Source organism: Cornus florida, unplaced genomic scaffold (assembly GCF_030987335.1).
Source record: "Cornus florida cultivar Cherokee Brave unplaced genomic scaffold, ASM3098733v1 CherokeeBrave_3.0.0_Hap2_Chr02, whole genome shotgun sequence".
Lineage (NCBI taxonomy): Eukaryota > Viridiplantae > Streptophyta > Magnoliopsida > Cornales > Cornaceae > Cornus > Cornus florida.
Genome location: NW_026775572.1, coordinates 7,370,844 through 7,390,679, shown reverse-complemented (window position 1 = coordinate 7,390,679; position 19,836 = coordinate 7,370,844). Strand labels below are relative to the sequence as shown.

The following is a 19,836-nucleotide window of genomic DNA, read 5'->3' as shown; positions in this document are numbered from 1 at the left end:
TTGTAAAAAATAATTTAAGATTGCTTTTTCTCAGTTTGGTGAAGGTTAGGAAGCGAAGTACATTCTTGAATTTTTATTGATTAAGATGGAAATTTTATGTTTTTATTTTATTGTTTGGACTTTGGACTTTTGGAGTGTATGAAAGTTGCATAAGAATTTTTTTATTTACCTATTGCTTTTTTATATTAGACAAAGTCAAATGAAGCTATTTGAAATAAATAACTTTCAGATAATTTTTTTAATTGAAAAAATATATATATTTTAAATAATATGGAAAAAAAAAAGCAGTACAAATAACATATAAATTACAGATTGGAGACAAGACAATATAATAATGGTATTAAAAAAAAAACGTTCTCTCTCTTGACTTGTGATTTTGTTTCTCGGCAAAAACTAGCATAAAATTTCGTGGGAAACAAACAGGATTCATAGGACCAACCGACCAACCGTTTTAAACCCGGTTTATGGGCTTTAATTTATATGGATATTGTAATAAAACGTCTCATTAGTTGACACCAATATGTGGCGTCAAACAGTCATCCATCCATTTCCTTTCCTTTGCTCCTTCCGCCTAATACTACTACTATTTATCAGATTCCACACCTTTCCCAAATCCATCAGATTCCGGACCCCCAAGCCCACCCTCACCCCCCCCCCCTTCTCTCTCTACAATGGCAGAAACCGGTGCCCTCTGCTTCTCCACTCTTTCTTCTTCTCTCACTTCTACTTCTCGCTCTAAAGAAACCTTTCCCTCTCTCTCTCCCTCACCTCTCACTTCGCTCGTCAATTTCTCTCTTCTTCGCCCTCAATCGCTCTCTTCCTTCGTCCATTTCAGAGCAAAAGCTTCCAATTCCGGCAATTACCTCGGCGATGATCCATTTGGATTCTATCCCTGGGATTCTTCCGACGAAGACGGTGGTATGTTCTTGATTTCTTGCGTTTCTTTCTTGATGTTTTTCTTTAGACTATTTGTTTTTAATTTTTTTTAGTTTGATTGCTTAAATGACTTTTTGTTCATTTATTCTCGATCCAGTTCACGTCCGACTGAATCTGAGATCTTATTGTATCTTGTAGGATTAATTAGGTTTTGATTTATGAAATCTTGAGCCCACGATTGGTGATATGTGATATGCATACATTAGGTTAGATATTCGAAGCACTATTCGGTCCTTTAAATGCATTAAAAAAGTGTTTATCAACCATAAAGATATGAATTATTTCTTGTTCTTGGTTTCATTGTGAAGAAATTATCTGAAAATAAAAAAGAAACAAAACTTGGAATTTTGATTCTTTCCTTCCTGTCCCAACTTGTTATAAAGTTTTGAAGTTTTTGTTTATTTTACAGTATTAACTTTTGAATCCGACTGTATTAGTTATCCATATATATACACACTTATTTATTTATTTATTTTTTTGGAGGGCACGAGGAGAAGGTATAATATGTTGCTTATGCACTTTATATTTCACTATTTCAGACTCCTACAATCGTCTTAGCTTAATTAGTATGTCGTTTAGAGTAGGTCACATTAAATATGTTCTTTTCTAAATTCTAACCCATTTAAATGTGGGTTCTGAAGCCCTATTGAGCAGTTGACAACGTTTATTGTCAACTTTCCTCCCTTGCTTTCTTGTTTCTTTTGGACAGATGTTAGCTGACAAATTCGTTATAAGGTTCTTTGGGTTTATTTTTTTCCTCTTGTTTTGTGCACAATTTTAGTCTTTATATAACTTACACGCTTGCAAAAGGATCAGTTCTTCTGTGTTGCTTATAAAATGGTTTATACTTTTTAGTAGACTGAAATTTTGGATTGAGTACTCTTATGCTGAATCTATTAACATCTCTAGTGACGGGTAACCTGAATCTGTGATCATATATTCTATCAAAATATAAAACACCATTTTTGTGAAAGATTTCGTGGGGAAAAAAACTGTGGGATTCCAACCTTATTGTAACTCAATGTAGAGTGGAACCGGAAGGAGTGTTAGAGACAAACTTGATGCAGGACGGGGTAGGGGTAGGGGTGTTTCGATATCAAAATTCAAGGAGAACAAGAAAGACCAATACGCCAATTGCCTAGCGGTACTAGGCTCCTACCTCTCAAAGGGAGGTCAGGGGTTCGAGCCTCAGTGGAGGCATGTGTGTGTGAGTACTAACTAAGGAAAAAAAGAGAGAGAGAGAGAGAGTGAAAGAGAAGAGAAGAGAAGAGACTAAGGGGGAAGAATTCTCAATAATAATCTTTGTATTTAATCAATATTCATGAAAAAGTACCTCACAATGTATCAATCACCGGGCCCTATATATGGGCATCACAATAGACTCTAATAGGAAACCTAAATTCCTGAATAAATATGGAAAGTAATATATAAAAATAAAAAATAAATCATAAATCATAAATCATAAATCATCCTCTACATCTACACCTATAGCAAGCGCGTAGACCACTTGGCTCGGGATTCTGCATCACCCTCCTTCCACTCCTAATATGTCCTTGCACTTCGTTTGACCCCTCTTTTCAATCTGGTTCCCATATTTTGCTAGTTCTCATTTCTTAATTTTCATTATTCATGATAGTGGCAGCAAGTAATGTCATTATTTTTTTAAATAATGCCGCTGTTACCTTCTTTTACCTTTTTCATATTTATATTTGTGAAATACTCTGGAGAAAAGCTGAAATAGAAAGCATGTTCAAAACCTGAAATGATTTTCTTTCCTTCTTTTCTTTTTTGTGGCCTGATCAGAAGGTTTACTTATATACCCACTCGATTCTCCATTGAGGATTTTATATTTTCATTTCAAATATTATGAAGTTGAGCAGTTTTTCTCATCCATTTAGCACCTATTATTAAAGCTAGCATCTGGCATCAAACCTGTGAACTAATGCAAATCCAGTAACTAAATTTCTATACTGTGAACCTTTTGCGTTAACTAAGCGTTAGTTGTTGACCTGTTTCTTTTATATTTCACTGCTTTCCCTTACGTTCCTTATGTTAATGACAGCAGGGGCGGAGCCAGCATAGGCCCAGGGGGGCCCCATGCTGGCCCATTAGTTTTAATTACAAATTGGCCTATGATTTATAAAAGTTTTCAAAATGCCCCCCCTAAAAGAATTTTTTTCTAGAAAATGGCCATTAATTTTTATTACACATAGGCCAATAATTTATAAAAAGTGAAAAATGCCCCCTGAAATAATTATTTTCCCTTGGGCCAATTAATTTTTATTGCAAATAGGCCTATAATTTATAAAATTTTACAAAAATGCCCACTAAAATAATAATTTTTTAAAAATATCTTTAAATTTTCCTTCTTTTCATTCTTACTCCTCCTCTTCTTCTTCTTCTTCTTTTTTATATTCTCTTAAAAAATAAATGCATTCCTTTATTCAAACTATATATATATATATTTTTCCTCTTCAAAGTTTGGTAATTAAATTTGTTGCTAAAAGGACTCTTAAGGTTGGTATTTTATGTTTTCATTTTTTTTAAATAATTATTTTTCAAATTATTAAATGCTATTATTCCACCATTATTACAGTTCTATTTTTTGACTTATTGTCCGCCCCCCACCCCGAAACAAATTCCTGGCTCCGCCCTTGAATGACAGTCTGCACTTCTTTAAAGTGTTTGTATTCTCTTTTTCTTGGATACCATTTTCCAGAAAATAAGCTGACAAACCAGCTTCAGATAGCTGGTTTTTGTCACTTTTTTCAACAATATGACTTAATAGTCATAGAGTCCCAAAAATAGGCTGCCTCATCTATAAGGACCAACACATTTCTTTTTCTGATTTGTTTTCCACTGAAACAAATGAAGCGTTTGTGAAAGCTTTCGGTACGTAAGCAGACTTCAGCACTTGGAAATGCAAGAACAAACCTATGGACTTGGGTACAGTCAGTGATGGGGATGTGTCTAAGTATCGGATTAATCAACTCTTAAATCCAAGAAAAGGGGGACACAACTGAATATACATATTTTTAGATATTCTTCTTTTATATTAATTCTTGAGTGAAAAATGGTGGGTTTTTTTTATTTTATTTTATGTAATATAGTGTGTGCAATATGGGCAATTCACTTTTTTGAAGTAAATAATTTAATGAAAGGAACATTATCGCATTTCTGCATTTCTCATATGGGTGTCTTGCTTTTATGTCATGACATATTACAATTAAATTTAGGCTTATCATCATATTGTTAGATGGTCTATTTTATGTGAAGATTGATTGAGTTTTTGTGTTATTTAATAAGAACATCGTATTCTTTTCCATAAATTTCCTTGCTACTCCATGAAAGGAGGGCTTTGTTGTTGCCTTTACAGCTATTCAATGGGTTCCTGAGGAAAGGATCACATTGTTCACTGCTGACGGACTCATTCAAATTGGAGGCTCTATGGTTCCTCGGCGTATCCCTTCATCAGATGTACGTTATTTTTCATTGTACTTTATTAGACATCTTTATTCCTACAATAGGAAGGGAGGTTAGTAACTATTACTCTAAAACATTAGTTGGATATTTAAGGCTTAAAGCAAATTTTTTAGAATCCCAGCTAAACCCAAACAAAATTTTGAAGTTATGGCATTGCTTTTCAGTTATTTTTCATTCTCAAGCAGATTTTTTTGGATGTCCTTTGATAATTTTGAGAAATTTTCGAATAGAAACTTTTCTTTAACGTATGACTTGAGGAATGAAAAATAAGGTTTTTGACAATAATCACACAAATTTTAAGTAAGATGTCTAGAGTGTAAAAAGATAATAATAAGTTGTAAGAATTTTAAGACTGGTGAGGAAATTTATGAGAAAAGAGACGTGATTCGAATAGAAGTTTAAAATCCTAGGAATTGGAAAATATTTATATTTTAAATTTCTTGTTAAGGAATTGGAAAATATTAAATTTTAAGGAAAGCCTACAAGGAGAGTATATTATTGGACCTTTTCAAGTGGGGCCTAATTGCCAAGGGCTTAAGCCACCTCTGTGGATATTTGGTGCTTGTAGTGATTATTAGTCCATTTGAATTGGTTGGAAGCTGCAACACATTTTGATGTTTTGGCAGATTTATGGTGTTGCCACATCTCTATTTGAGTGACTCCAATATACCAATTCTATTTCATATCACTTTCTGGTATTTGCCTCAATTTCTTGAAACTATTTTGTTTTTGTAAAGGTTTCAGCGGGTGGTCTATTGGATGGATTGATATGCACACATAAATGAGAATGATTTCACCAATAGGTTTCTTAGTTGCATATTGGCCTCCCCTAGTTTAACAAAAAGATATATTGGAATACAATATGATCTTTTGAGCATGATAGACGTGTTCTTTTAACCTTGTATCTCATTTTCTTTTCATTAACAATGTCTCATTTCTAAACTTTAATACAATTAAATAAAGGAACATATACTTTTTGACAACAGAGGAAGCAAGGGAAGTCAAAAACTTCTCAAAGGCATCGCTTTCAGGAGAGCGATTACATGGATCCAAATCAACGCCTATGTCTGGGTGCACTTTTTGATATTGCAGCAACAAATGTAACCGTATCTTATGATATTTTTTGCATGATACTTTGATCTTTCAGCACTTTGTCTTATGGGCATGGGTATTGGTCTTTGTAGGGGCTTGATGCGAGCAGAAGATTATGTATCTTGGGGTTTTGCCGTTCCATAGAGATGCTAAGTGATGCTGTGGAAGACACTGTCTTGGAGCATGGTGGGGAGGTATTAATCAGTTTCTTTTTTGAATATTTTGGTGTATTTTGATTTTAGTGGGTCTAATATATGGCTGAACAACACAATCCAGTAGATGGTTCAGGCTCCAAAACCATCTCATGGTTTGTGATCCAACCTCAGCGTTGAGGCAGCATAGCAAAGGAGTTTCTGTGAGTCCAGACTTAACTTTGATGACTTTCGTGGGATCTTCTACTTTTTTGTTTCAATTTTTCTGAAGGATTATATCTTTTGAGGGGAACTTTGAATGGTTCAAGTTTTAGCTGGATAGTTTTCCTCGTTGGAAGACAAAATTTTGGGTAAATGTTTTCAGAATGACTTGGCTGACTATTTGTTTGGAAATTTGGGTAATCGAATTCTTTCTGGTTTTGGAATAGTTAAGAGATTTTCTAGAATAAACAAGGCTCATGAATCGACAGGACCACCACTGGTAATGGCCTATTTAATTCCAATACTCATATATATTAATAAATCGAAAAAAAAAAAAAATCGAAAGTAATTTTCTTCTATATATATTTGTTGAAGTTTTATAGTGTTCGTAAATGTGTCCATTTGGCACTTTAAGTTTATAGTCCATGTCTCGTATTTCTTACCCACTTTTCTTGTTCATGTTTACCCTCCCAATTAATTTTTGATATCTTGAGCTCCTTTATCTGTATTTTGCCGTTATGATGTCAATCGAAGTGTTAAGCTCTCAAGGTTGGGCTTGACATGCACTCTTTTTCAACATGTAATGTTGTTTCGATCGTTTTAAAGTCTAAAAATTTTCTCCCCCTTGTGTCATGACTGGTTTTAATCCTTGGGTTTTGGCCCTATTGCTTGAACACCGCCATTGGGTGCAAAAAAAGTTTCAGACTACACTTGTGCTTGTGCTGGATGTGGACATACAGATCGTACTGGGAGCCACCGGCACATTGATTGAAATCCCTATTGCCTGTGCTCCACCTTAAACATGATGAGAGTTGGCCCATCGATATCCTCCCTCCCCCCTCTTTCCATCCTCTCTCTCACACTGCTGCTGCACCATCCTCGTCCTCCTCCTCCTGTCCTTTCATGAGTGTCCATCACGAAGGATGAAACCAGCCCCACTGGTCACAGGGGGTCCACACAGGAGTGCAACGCATCTTATCCTTTATATTTTGTTCATCACCATATTAGATCCAACGTCTTGCCTTACTAGTTTTTTTTATTCAATGATCAGATTGTTGCTGCAGAAAAGGCAAGCAAGGGCGGTTTGCATGAAAAGCTAACAATGACCGTCGCAGTACCTCTACTTTGGGGGGTTCCTCCTGCTTCTGAAACACTCCACCTTGCTGTTCAGAGCGGTGGAGGCATTGTAGAGAAGGTCTATTGGCAGTGGGACTTCTTGTAGATGAATTACTCGATTCTTCTAACCATTGTTTGTGCATTTTGTACATAAATTTGTTGTGTTTCTGTGTACAAAACCATAATGCTTTTACTTATTTTCGTTGTATGCTTGATGTTAATATTCAATTGATCATACACAATTATTTGTGCCTGTGCGCACCTCAAGATGCTACTTTAAGTCTATTGGAGAAACTTTACATATTCAAGGTTTACCGTTGATCTTAAATAATTAGCAGGTTACTTCCCGCGGCATTTGTATAGAAATTCTTCTGAGAGGACACTAGTCCCCCATCTTTTCTGTTAAGCCCTGAGCATAATTCTCTCCATCCAGCTTTGTTTCTCACGTTTCACACCGCAACTAATGTTGAAGTCACAATTTACAAGTGAAGATGGGCCATTTGAATGCAATATCGACCCAATTGTTGTAATGCCAGAAAATTCAACCTCTTTTATTTGTCAGGAAATAAAGACATTGAAATTTTACTTTTTCTGTTTGTGCGTTGCATCAACATGGAACAACTAGCAGCTTTTCTTCACACCTGGTTGACAGTAAATGGATGATTATTTGAGCTAAAAGTTTGCAGGTCACATTTTCAGGATTGTTGAATATATCAGAATATTTGTTAAAGATGTAAAACGGATTCATAGTTTGTAGTAGTTTGTAGTGATTAAGATTCTTATCCTATATAAATAGCTGAATTTTAGGCTTAGGTTTAGAAATGTAGCTTATTTTGGCCTTATGTTTCAGTGGCTTACTTTTTAGAAAGTTGATTCACATGATTCATATGTTAGCCCTACTCCTTGATAAAACTATCCACTCATGTCCCATATTTGTGCATCAGCAACCTCAGAGTCCACCAGCAATCATATGGCATTCATGCATATGGTTCATATGCAAATGCTATCAATTATAGTACGAAGTTTAGACAAGCTGACATTAACACATACGACTCACGTGTTAATATTGTATTGCATGTACCATTGAACATTTTATTGCTGATTGAATTTTGCATTTCATTTGGTATCTCATGATTTTCATTTTGGAATAGTCTCATAACCAAAGCCAACTCATTATCAATAACATGATTATGCTTTATTGCGCTTTGAGCCCCTTTTCCCACCAAATCCTATATGATTATCCCCCAATTTTTATTTTTATTTTTATTTTTTCTGGGTGTATCTAAGCCAACTCAAATGTATATTGAAGACATCTACAAAGAAATTTGGTAGATAAGTGCTGCCTTTTAGTTTAGGGGAGATGCATTTTGACTTGTACTTTATTGGCCACAGTTTTTATTCTCTTTTTGCATCTTTAAAATCAACTCTTGAAGCATTTTAACATCATTCCAATTTTTTGAATTTTGGGTCTATGAAATGGGACATTGAGTCCAGATGTGCCCCATTCTCCACTAGTTTTGTTATTTATTACATGAGTGAGAGTGAGCAACCTTAGATTGTTGCTTAACATCTATTTCAAGTTTCAAATCATTTTATTTTATTTTATTTTATTTTTGCTTCCAATGCTTTTTGTCAAAGATTATCAATTGTTATAATCTTTAAGAATAGTTGATTGTCTATGTATATGGTATGGAATGAATCTATTCTATAAAGCTTGATCATATGTTATTAAGTAGTTGATGATTCAAATTAAATCACAATGTATGTTACACATGTGGTATGATCTTTTCAATGCTATTCGTTTTAAAAAAAGGTTCAGTGTTGTTATTCAACTTGGTGCGTTCTACCACAGAGGATTTAGATTCAATTGTACTGTAAATTTATATATCTAAAATTGGAATATATTGAAGGGAAAAATAAAAAGAAAAACACCCTCAAGTTTGATGTTTTTATAGGTGACCCCTTATTAAAAATTAACCTTTTAAATATGAAATTACAAAAATGACCTTGTATGTGAAAGAAAAAAGTTGTTAAGTATATAAGAAATTATTATTTTTTTAATTAGGAGAAGAAAAAAAATTTTGACTTTTGGGAAAATATAAAAAGAGGACATATAAGTCACTTCATGGCTTGAACAGTGAGGAGTTATTTATAAGTTTTTATGATTTTATCGTAGGCAAATGGAATTTTTAGAGGCATTATTATCCGGTGACCTAATTGTAGAGTGTCCAAATGAGTGTCCAAATTTAACCAGGAGAGCTCATATGAAGCTGTTGGAAAAAAAGGCAGGCTGAGGCTGCCTTTTGGGTTTTGAATCTACAAAAACAGGTTTATCCTTTGGTCATTAGAATGTTAATTATGCTCTAGAAAGGTCATTAGAATGCTAATTATGGTTTAGAAAAAGAAGTGTGGAATTTGATGGTTCCTCTTTATTTTGCTTTTACCAAGAGAAGTTGAATTTGAATGTTGTTTCTTGAAAAGACATGCATCAAAAGCCATGATTTTCAATAATCTTACAGAAAAAGTTAACCCTATAGTAATTTATATATCATAATGTTGAAACTGTACTTCCAAGTTTTTCAACTCTCTCTCTCCCTCTCATACATGGACACGTATATGCGTGTTCTCGGACTCAGACCTGATGGCTTTTGCATTGAAAAATAATGGCCGCTGTAAATTACTAAAACAGCCAAATGATCAGTTAATCAACCTCACACACTCTCTCAAACCTATCTCCTTGTAGCCTGATTGAATTGACGCAACCATGATGTTAAGGGTTCAAATATGCACGCTAAGTCCCTGCCCTTATTAGTCCAACAACTTCTCCAAGGGTTCAAATATGCACGCTGAGTCCCTGCCCTTATTAGTCCAACAACTTCTCCAATTGAATTCGATCTTAGTAACACCGAATCACTCTGCCTCTCGGTATTCGATACGGTAAGAGAATTTAATAACAAACTAGATCCAAACCAAGACACAACTCATGTGGACGCTTGACGTGACATGGATCCAAACCAAGACACCACCTGTGTGAACACTTGACGCGACGTCAATCGAATGGCCTTATTCTGATACCGCTTGTAAATAGGTTGGGCATTTGCTGTTTGACCTAAAACTCAAAAACTGTATTGCCACATATCATTTTTTTACTAGTTGATAACTTTCTCATCCAAATCTAATGTGGGATAAGAACCTCTAACACATAAACAGTACGTCTCTACAGAATCATGATCAATTGATTTGAAGATGACTGGTCTTTATAAAACCATCATATGCTTGTGCTTCCGGCATGCAATCAATTGTGGTTGCCACCACCATTACAGCATAAAAAGCTTATATCCTTGAGAGTTTAAAGACTACAATTTTCTTTTCCATTTTTTTATTTTTTTATTTATTTTCTTTTCAGAAGCAAAAGGTTTAAAGACGTACTACAATTGATTCTCATGAACAATTGTCTTAAACAACCTTGAAAATGTCATTTAGTCTTGTAATGGGTGCTTACTTTTAAAACTACCATTTAATTATGTTCATCTGTGCTTACAGTATGTATGCATGTGTGCTTTTATATATATAGCAATATTCCACTCATATATGGTGCTTTGGTGCCCCGATATATAGATCATATGCTTAGATTGCAGTTGTCATCAATTAATCACTGTTGAGCACTATATATGGACAGATATATTCATATGAATCATATGAGCCTCTCTCATTCAAATTTGGATACCCTTTTTTGATACAAACATCCAAAGCTTATCTGTTAATCATTTTGTATATATAAAGTAAAGAATACTAATCAGAAAAAACCATATGCAAAATGGTGTCTTAACAGATTTCTTGGTTCATTAGGTGCAACACCTTTTGACCTTTTGCACTCCACTAGAAAAGACATTCCTAGAAAGCTTTTTCCCCAGAGCTTTAATTTTAGTCATTTTAATCATGAAATTATTGCTATAGCTGGCAGCCCCATTAATCTATTGCTAATCACACAAGCAAACAAAAAATTTGAAGAGGTCAATGCATTCATCTTTCAAGATTTCTTTTCTTTATTTTCTTGGGATAAACTTATTAATTGACTCACTTTGTCCAAACAATACAGCAATTTAAAACATATCAACCAATGATCAAACCAGGCATCATATATACTGAGATTTATACTTTCTTGGAGCCCTTAGACTGCTTCCCTATGAGGATTCTTTCCATTTTTTAAAAACCTTTTGTTCCCCAAGTTGGACTTTGTTTATCATTAATTCATTTTCTAATATAGCCTTTTGCCCCTTCCAACCCCACAAGTCCTAATCAAAGGGTGATCAGTGATTGAAACACTGATCACATGTACAATTATACAAATCATTCACCATTATAAAATCTGAAATACATTGACTATAGCTCATCTTAAGAAATTAAATTAAATTCAATCTCATCTAGCGGTTTTCTCAAGCGAGACGCGTCATAATCAGCTGTGCCCATTTCATAAGAATGGTAGAAACAATCTGCATTAATCAATGATGCCGGTGGGATGTTGATTTTTGAGTTAAGGCCGGTCTCTAATTAGAAAAAATGTGTTAGATTAGGATTAAAATCAAGCTAATTTAATATCCACAAAAAACCAAGGTTCTTTCTGATCACCTTGGGCTTGACAAGTTTCAAATTAAAAGAAAACACTATCAGAAACTGAAGGAACATAAATGAATTAAAAAGGAAAATATAAAAAATAGTGCATGTATGTTTTCACTTTTAAGCCTTTAACCAAAAGCAACAAGAGAGACAAAACCACAAAACAAAAACAACAGGACTCAACCAGGAAGAGAAAGGATATCCTTCTCAACCACAGAGCCATATAGGCCACACCTCCCAACTGAAATCAGAAGATTTAGATTTAAGGGCATGTTTACCCAAAGCATGAGCGACACCATTACAAGACCTAGGGGTCCAAGCAAGATCAAAACCAGGAGAGACACTAAGCATATGAGAAACATCCTCAAGAACCACCGCAACAAGAGGAGCCTGAGGGGACCTTCCCATGACATTCTGACAGTCTCCTTCCACCACCACATTAAAAAATAGTGCATGTATGTTTTCACTTTGAAGTTTGATTCTTGGAAAATGATGTTTCTCTAGTTTCCATGACATTTATTTCTGAATGGTGCAGTTAAAAAAAGCTGTGCCTAACACATAACATCATTTGTCCATAAAAGAAATGCACAAAGGAAACTTTTTACCATGTACTGTCAAAAAGTGTTCCATCATCATCCAAAAAAAAAATAATAATAATAAAAAAAAAAACCCTCCACAAACTTGAGTCTGAATCTGAATCTGAATCTTTTAACCCCATGCATCCACATCTTACCTTACCCTTCAAATCTTCTGATTGTACTTACAGTAGTCAGCATCATCAGTAGTACATCACTTTTTCCCCACAAGTACTCTTGCTTTCATCAACAAAGATATTGAAGTTGTTACAGATATTAGTGCTAATAAGCTCCTTAATCTCCTCAAGCCCATAGTCTATTAATGGAGTTTGATGATCACCATACAACCCATTGGAGGCATTAGTACTACCATTAGAAATCATGAACTTCTGGTTCTCATCAACCCCACTGTAGAAACAACCATATTGATCTACAACATCCTTGCCATGGCTGATCTGGTTGTTCCAACTCCCATCAGAATTAGAACTGCAACTAGCAGCAGCTTGATCATTTCCAAACATGAGGAGGCTGCTGCTGCAGTCCTTCACTTGAAAATTATGAATGGGGCCCACATACCCCTCTTGGGTTTGAACAACTTTAGTAGTCGTAGTAGAAGTGTTCAAAAGATTTGATGGGATTGAAATGGTGGGCTGATGATCTTGATAACCTATGAAAGAGGTAGTAGTAGCAGTAGTAGTAGGGTTGGTATAGTAAGTGTTGTTGTTGCTGCATCTTGTAGAAGGTGCTGAATAGGATGATAATGATGATGATGGAGTGTGATGAAGAAATGATAATGATGATGGGTAGGTTATAGCAGCAGCTTGGTGGTGAGGTCTTTTCAGAGAGGGAGTCATCCCCAGTAGCTTCTTCTTCAGCTTGGTGTTCCAATAGTTCTTTATATCATTATCAGTCCTTCCTGGTAACTGAGCTGCTATTATTGACCACCTGAACTTTGGAAAAATGGGTATATTTATGAGATATCTAAATTTGTCATGCATATATGGAATTAAACTACCACAAAAATTGTCCAAAAATAGTAGATTCATGGAGCAAGTAACTTTATAATTAATTTCCCTTAAGCCCCAACTTTATAATTTTCAAGGAGAACCTAATTAATTTTCAAGTGGGTGTGACAAATTTAAAGGAAATATTCCAAAAACAATTTTTGGAAAGAATGATGAAAATAAGGATGAGAATTAATAGAAGCTTATTAAAGGGGAAAAGTAAAAGAAAACTGGAAAAGAAGAGATGAAAGTACCTGCTTCCAATGCTAGCAAAGAGGCTGCAAATGATTCTATCTTCATCATCAGAGAACTCTCCATGTTTAATATTGGGTCTAAGATAGTTGAGCCATCTTAATCTACAGCTTTTTCCACATCTTCTGAGGCCTGTTAATACAAACAACACCAATCATTAAAGAAATCATATAAAACACGAGAGGAACTAACAAATTGAAACCATTTCAGGAAAGAGTTTCAGTTTTCATGAATACACACACACACACACACACACACATATAATCCAAGTAATTACCAGCTTTTTGTGGGAGAGCAATCCAATTCCCTCCAGTCCCATATTTCTCTATATACTCTTTCAGCTTTGCATCTTCTTCAGGTGACCATGGCCCTTTCTTCACATTTGCCTTGTCACAACAAGGAGCTCTTCCCATCTCTCTCTCTCTCTCTCTCTCTCTCTCTCTCAATCAAGATGTGTTAATTTGATGGCTGCGGGAAGATGACTTTGTTTGTATAGAAAAGACTTTGGTTTTTGGAGAAACAATTATATATTTATTGTGAGATACAAGACTCTCTCTCTCCACACACGGGTTGTTTCAAGATGGGCTAAATATTACCTGTGTGGGGGAAGGTGGCTTTTGTTTGTTTAGAAGATGGACTTGTGTTTTTGGGCAGCAGCAGCAAGTAGTAGTATATGTTTATAGTGAGAGATGTACAAGTCAAAAGACACCCTCCCTAATTTCAATCATCAGTTGTCTAACTTTCTTATGTGATTAGCTAAGTGAACTTTCCATCATAAACAAATCCTATATATGCCATCTATATATATCTAGCTACAACAGAGACCACCTTCTAATACCTTATATGTACATAGCCTTTATTTGGTCTCTCTATTCCCTTCTATTTCACCAAAGAAAGAATCCAAAGAGTGCCCAAATAATGCCATACAATTCACAAACTGACAAGGATGGGCCATTGCTCCACATTTTCTTGCATTAGGCCAAGTCATAGGTTACACATTTGTCAACTTGGACAACCAAACGAAGACTATTCTACTTCTTCAATTAATGTGTTCAACACTAACATTTTCAATCAAAAATGCTTCACACCCTGTACTCATTAAGTTTTGTGACAACCTCTCAACATATATATATTTTTTTTAATATTGAATTTTAAACTCTGAATGTCTACTATTGAATTACAAATGTTACTTTCTCTATTTCATATTTTTTTTCTTATTGTTCATATGCTGTCGGTGCAATTATAATCCCAGATGAATTATCAGGGTATACAGACACGGACCCATTAAGGACTTAGTGGAGGTGACCACCCCCATTAATTATTTATTTATTTATTAAATTACCAATAAATTTTGTGAACTTTTAAAAAATGTTTTTATATATCTATTTTTTGTAAAAATGTTAAGAATACCCCACTCAATTTCTAATGATACCATACCATATATTGTTGTTGTTTAAAGTCATTCCCTCTTATAAGTTTTTTTTGGGTCCGTCACTATATAACGTAATAATGTTTGCAAATTTTTTGTATATATAATTGCATGCATAAAAAAGACTAGTAGGTGGTTTGGGACAATACTTGGATATCAATTAGGTGGTTTGAAGGCGATGGGGGGTTTTCTTTTATTTATATATATATACTTTTAGTTTCAGTGTACATTTAATTTCCAAAGACAGTGATGTGTGAATATGGTGGCCATGTGACATATTTTGTAATTTCATGCACTTGAAATTAATGTGAGTGTTGAATTTATGCCTCAAAGTTTAGTTAAGGTCTTAGTGTTAAATCCTCGTAATAGTCCTAAGTCATGACTATGAAGAGCGTATAACAGTATATATAATTATATGTCAAACATTGTCTACAACACACACACACACACACATATTTATCTATAGAACACACACAATAAGGGTTTAATTCATAATTTTACAAAATTAAGATCATCTGTAATAGCATCAGTCAGCTGACGTCTAAATAACGGAGAAGAAGAAATGTTGTGTGGTTATGCATGTTATGTGCATACTTTGAGTAATATAAATATAAATATATATATATATAGATGGATAACTTAGCCGTCCATTGATTAGCTTCTTCTTGGTCAAAGGACTCAGTAATTAGCCAATAAAATTCAAGCAGCACTTTTCAATCAACATATATGTGTGTGTGTATATATATATAGTCAACTTGTTTAACGGTTCAGATCAACTGATGAGGCAAATTTTATGATTATATTTAATTGGTTGGCATGTAGCTATCAACCAATCAAATACGTACCAATAGTCTCTCCCATCCATCTGGTCAATGAAAAGCTCATCACCCTACTTTTTGATCACTGGACACCCACATGCATATGTATCTATTAGTCATGTGCCATATACAATTTTTATTCTTTTTTATTTATTTTTATTTTTGATCATACACATATATATACTCCTACAAAACTTGAAACGTCAACCATCAAATTAGGTGATGTATAAACATAATTAATTTTACATACAAACTTCAAATGACTAGATTCAAACTAAATCGGTATGCCCCTAAATTCATTGTTTTTATGGAATAATTACTCCTGTTTCAGTTTCTAAAATAGAGAAAATATTTTACCAAAAAAAAAGTTATTGTGATATTAAGATTTTTATTTTTATTTTGGTGATTAATCGTGATATTAATTTGCTTTGACTATGTTCACTTAAGAATACGTAGACCGCTCTTGGACCACATATGCAACCGCCCATGCAATAATCATGGATATAAATGTTTTAGTGATGTATAAATTTTATGTTTGGATCAAATTGAATCTGGGAAACATAAAAATTATAAGATTTTAAATTTAATAAAATAAAATTGTCATTCTCTGGTGGGTCGTATGGGTCTAATCAATTTTAATTTTACAGATCAAGAATACATGGCAGAGTTTTATTGGAATGTTAAATTACCAAATGAACTTGTCAAAACCACATTGTTTTAGTGATGGGTATATTGGTAATTTTATAAAATTACGAATTGACGGCAGCACGGAGATATGATTTTATTTGCACACTTTTATAAGTAGTTTAGAAGGATTTATTTTTTATTTTTTATTTTTCCAAGTGAGGGGCTATTAGCAAAAGGTTGATGGTTTAAGAGAGTTTTTAACTTTTACATCCTTAGAATTTTTTTCATAATTTTATAGTTCCTGTCTTTACTTTTTCTTCAATCAAATAATTATTTTTTCTATTTACAAAGAAGGTGTATGAGTTTTTGTCAAAATAATTATCAATAATAATAAAAAATTTCATGGTATATGATTTTAATTTTCATAATGATTTTTTTTTTTATCATCATTAATTATTATATGTGACATATATAGTATTTATTTTATTGACAAAACATTTTCATTGCAATGAAATTTTTATGTTGATTTTTTTTTTTTCTTTTCTATTCTTGAGTATAAAAAAAAAAAAAAAAAAAAAACATTGCTATAAATTTTAACGAGTAATTTTATCATTTTATTTACTAAAAATTCAACTGAATAAAAATTTAAAATGTAGTACATGATAATATCACTCATCCCATATTAGTTGTCCATTCTTAAAATTTTGACTCATCATCACTTTTTATTTTTGAGTTATTTGAGATAATTTTTAGTCATATTTCTTTTATACAGTACTCTTAGGATTATATTATATATTAGCCGTATGATCTAATCTTATGACTATAAATGAAAGTGCGTATACTTAAAAAAAAGTATATGATTAGATCCTACGGCTAATATATAATATAATCCTTGCACTATTTATAGGGAGCAATTGAACATTACTATTCTTTTATATACTTATATATTACTTATATCTCATATTAAACGCCTATTTCGATAATATTGATTCACAAAAATTGTGAGTGAAAATTTTTTAAAAGGATAAGAACGAAAGTAATACTATTTATTTTGAAAGTCGTGTATTATAAAATAAAAAATAGTTTATTAAAACCTCTTAATTAGAGTCATTAAAACCTTGACAGATACGCAAATGATTCTCACATTTGCCATGCTTACACTAAAGTTGATTAATGTCCAACCAAAAGAAAGAACCAAATATTATTAAAAATTACGGACCACCTTTAAGATTTGTACAAAAACTATTAAATTAATGAAAATTCGTTCTAGTGTGTTACTGTCCTCCAGGCGTTTCTTCCTTCCCGCATGTAGAAGGAATTGACCACTTTGTCCTCTGTCTTTAAATGTTTTCCCTACAGTAATTAGAGTTTTTCTTTTCTTCTTTTTATTTATTTTCTCATTGTTGTCCATCTTTCTGTATAGCATTTCATAATACTAGGGAATCAATCTAATGGGGAAAAATATTTTTGAAGAGATATTTATTTGCAATTCAGTGTTTGGTTGAGACTTGAGAGTCATATATAAATGAGGAATTGAATAAATTATTAATTAACCAAACTTAAAAGAAATTAATATTCTTAATTCTGAATAAAACCCTTTGCTTGTATTATTTAGTGGATTCAATCGTGATTTGACATTATAGCTTTAATTCCAAATTACTATATTGTTTCACCACCATAATAATAAAAGATCAAGGATATATATATATATATATAATTTTTTTTAAAACGTGGTTAAGTGTAAATACAACATTTTTAAAAGGAATCTCTTTGGGATTGAGGCTTTTCCTTCTTGTTTGTATATAGATTCTCCTTTTAATAAAATTTATTTACCAGAAAAAAAAAAAAAGCATTTTACAAGGAATTAAAGGATGGGTCATGGGATTTAAGTGTTTGATTCTTGTTGATTGAATGAGAAGACAAAGAGAGGAGGAAAAAAATAATCTACTGGTGTTTTTCTTTTCCCCTTTATTTTCTTTCTTTCACACATGACAGTCTCCTTCATTGTGTGGAACATGTGAAATATTATTATTGGTCCCCAACTTCATCTACCATTAATTTATTAGTATTTAATAAGACCCTAATCCAAATGCCTAGCTAGTGTATCTAAACAAATATGCTAAGAACAATGTTTGGAAAAATAGATTAAAAGTATTTTTTTTTTTCCCGGTAAATTAAAAAGTACATTTTTCATCAATTAAATATCATTATTTTCCTTGGGACCAAGATCCTCATACTTCCTCTAAATTTGACTTGTGGGAACAATCAACGTTTCAAATTAAAGATCATTCATGAGGTGGTTGAAGGTCTCTAAACAATGGATATTTGTTGCAAATGATTGTAAAGTTTGAAAGCTTTTATATATATACACACACATTCTTATATTTTTTAAATAAGCTATCGCAATGCTACCTTACCTAACAACACATGAATCCTCTCCATATCGATTCTAATCTTTTTAAGTCAATGATTGTTTGCATTAAAACATCTTTTTCGTTGACATTTTTGTTGTAACAAGCTTCTAGTACTCCATGGATGTATGTTTGTGTATATACTATATCTGAATATATGCTTCTAGTTTTTTATTTTATTTTTCCAAATGGATATAAGTCATGGAAATATTTAATTTCTACGTTGATTAATATTTTTTAACAAAGATTATGCAAAAATATAAACATACGTTAACATAATTAAACATTTAAAGTTTTGACAAAATAATAATATAAGCTTCATTATTAGTGGCACTGTCCCCAAAATTTTCAGAAAGCAAACAGCAAACTAAACCAACATATGTTGAATTGGAAGAAACAAAGTTTGCTTGGTTTGTCACGTTCTGAAGAATTTTAAAAATAAAAATTCGAAATTTTTTTAAATAGAGTTTTTAGAGAACAGTTCTTAGAGGACTGTCTAACAAATCGGTTGTTGTACAATTTTTTTATTTCAATTATTAGAAAACAAAAACTGAAACAACCATACTAAAATTTTCCTGTAATTCATTCGAATCAAACCAAGATGCATGTATATCGTAAGTCTATCACTTTACACCTACGTGCTTACATAATGCATTTTGATTCCGATATGCTTATGAAATGATCTTTTTTAATTGTTGTACAATTTTTTTATTTCAATTATTAGAAAACAAAAACTGAAACAACCATACTAAAATTTTCTCGTAATTCATTCGAATTAAACCAAGATGCATGTATATCGTAAGTCTATCACTTTACACCTACGTGGTTACATAATGCATTTTGATTCCGATATGCTTATGACATGATCTTTTTTAAAAACTATATATATATATATATATATATATATATATATATATATACTCAAAAAATGCAATAATTATGCATACAGAGAATAATGAATTGAATATTTAAGTGAAAGAACAACCTAAAGTCAGCTCTTTTCTCTTGTCAAATATATTATAAATTAAGGATAGAATAGAGAAAGAACAATGAACACGTAAATAGAGATTCCAAAAATCTTAATTAATGAAGTTGGCTAAGTTAGGTCCTGTGAATGGACTCT

General features: G+C 32.8%; 2 protein-coding genes across 4 annotated transcripts; one reads left to right on the top strand and one right to left on the bottom strand.

Moving 5' to 3' along the window:
• Positions 1-631: 631 nt before the first annotated feature.
• On the top strand, positions 632-7,327 carry LOC132293387 (uncharacterized). Of its 3 annotated transcripts, XM_059790849.1 has the most exons (6): positions 632-918; positions 4,313-4,413; positions 5,406-5,519; positions 5,604-5,705; positions 5,791-5,866; positions 6,916-7,050. In XM_059790849.1, exons 1-5 carry the CDS (start codon positions 672-674, stop codon positions 5,824-5,826), a joined length of 600 nt encoding a protein of 199 aa, XP_059646832.1. In that variant the 5' UTR covers positions 632-671; the 3' UTR covers positions 5,827-5,866; positions 6,916-7,050. The 3 variants fall into 3 exon arrangements, with proteins under 3 accessions (XP_059646832.1, XP_059646831.1, XP_059646830.1); XM_059790847.1 differs by lacking the exon at positions 5,791-5,866 and having other exon boundaries at positions 633-918; positions 6,916-7,327; XM_059790848.1 differs by lacking the exons at positions 5,406-5,519; positions 5,791-5,866 and having other exon boundaries at positions 6,916-7,327.
• A 4,822-nt stretch (positions 7,328-12,149) lies between these two features.
• LOC132293386 (transcription factor RAX2) lies at positions 12,150-14,274 on the bottom strand. The gene is made up of 3 exons (XM_059790846.1): positions 13,706-14,274; positions 13,431-13,560; positions 12,150-13,117 (listed from the first exon to the last, which is right to left on the bottom strand). The coding sequence occupies exons 1-3, from the start codon at positions 13,839-13,841 to the stop codon at positions 12,376-12,378; spliced, it is 1,008 nt and encodes a 335-aa protein (XP_059646829.1). The 5' UTR covers positions 13,842-14,274; the 3' UTR covers positions 12,150-12,375.
• Between the last annotated feature and the right edge of the window lie 5,562 nt (positions 14,275-19,836).

What these genes read in the sequence shown, in the direction of transcription:
- LOC132293387 (XM_059790847.1), top strand. Translation starts at nt 672, where the DNA reads ATGGCAGAAACCGGTGCCCTCTGCTTCTCCACTCTTTCTTCTTCTCTC. An exon ending in TTGATATTGCAGCAACAAAT is followed by an intron (nt 5,520 to 5,603) that starts GTAACCGTATCT and finishes TGGTCTTTGTAG; the next exon opens with GGGCTTGATGCGAGCAGAAG. An exon ending in TCTTGGAGCATGGTGGGGAG is followed by an intron (nt 5,706 to 6,915) that starts GTATTAATCAGT and finishes TTCAATGATCAG; the next exon opens with ATTGTTGCTGCAGAAAAGGC.
- LOC132293386 (XM_059790846.1), bottom strand. Translation starts at nt 13,841, where the DNA reads ATGGGAAGAGCTCCTTGTTGTGACAAGGCAAATGTGAAGAAAGGGCCA. An exon ending in TGCTCTCCCACAAAAAGCTG is followed by an intron (nt 13,561 to 13,705) that starts GTAATTACTTGG and finishes TTGTATTAACAG; the next exon opens with GCCTCAGAAGATGTGGAAAA. An exon ending in TTTGCTAGCATTGGAAGCAG is followed by an intron (nt 13,118 to 13,430) that starts GTACTTTCATCT and finishes TCCAAAGTTCAG; the next exon opens with GTGGTCAATAATAGCAGCTC.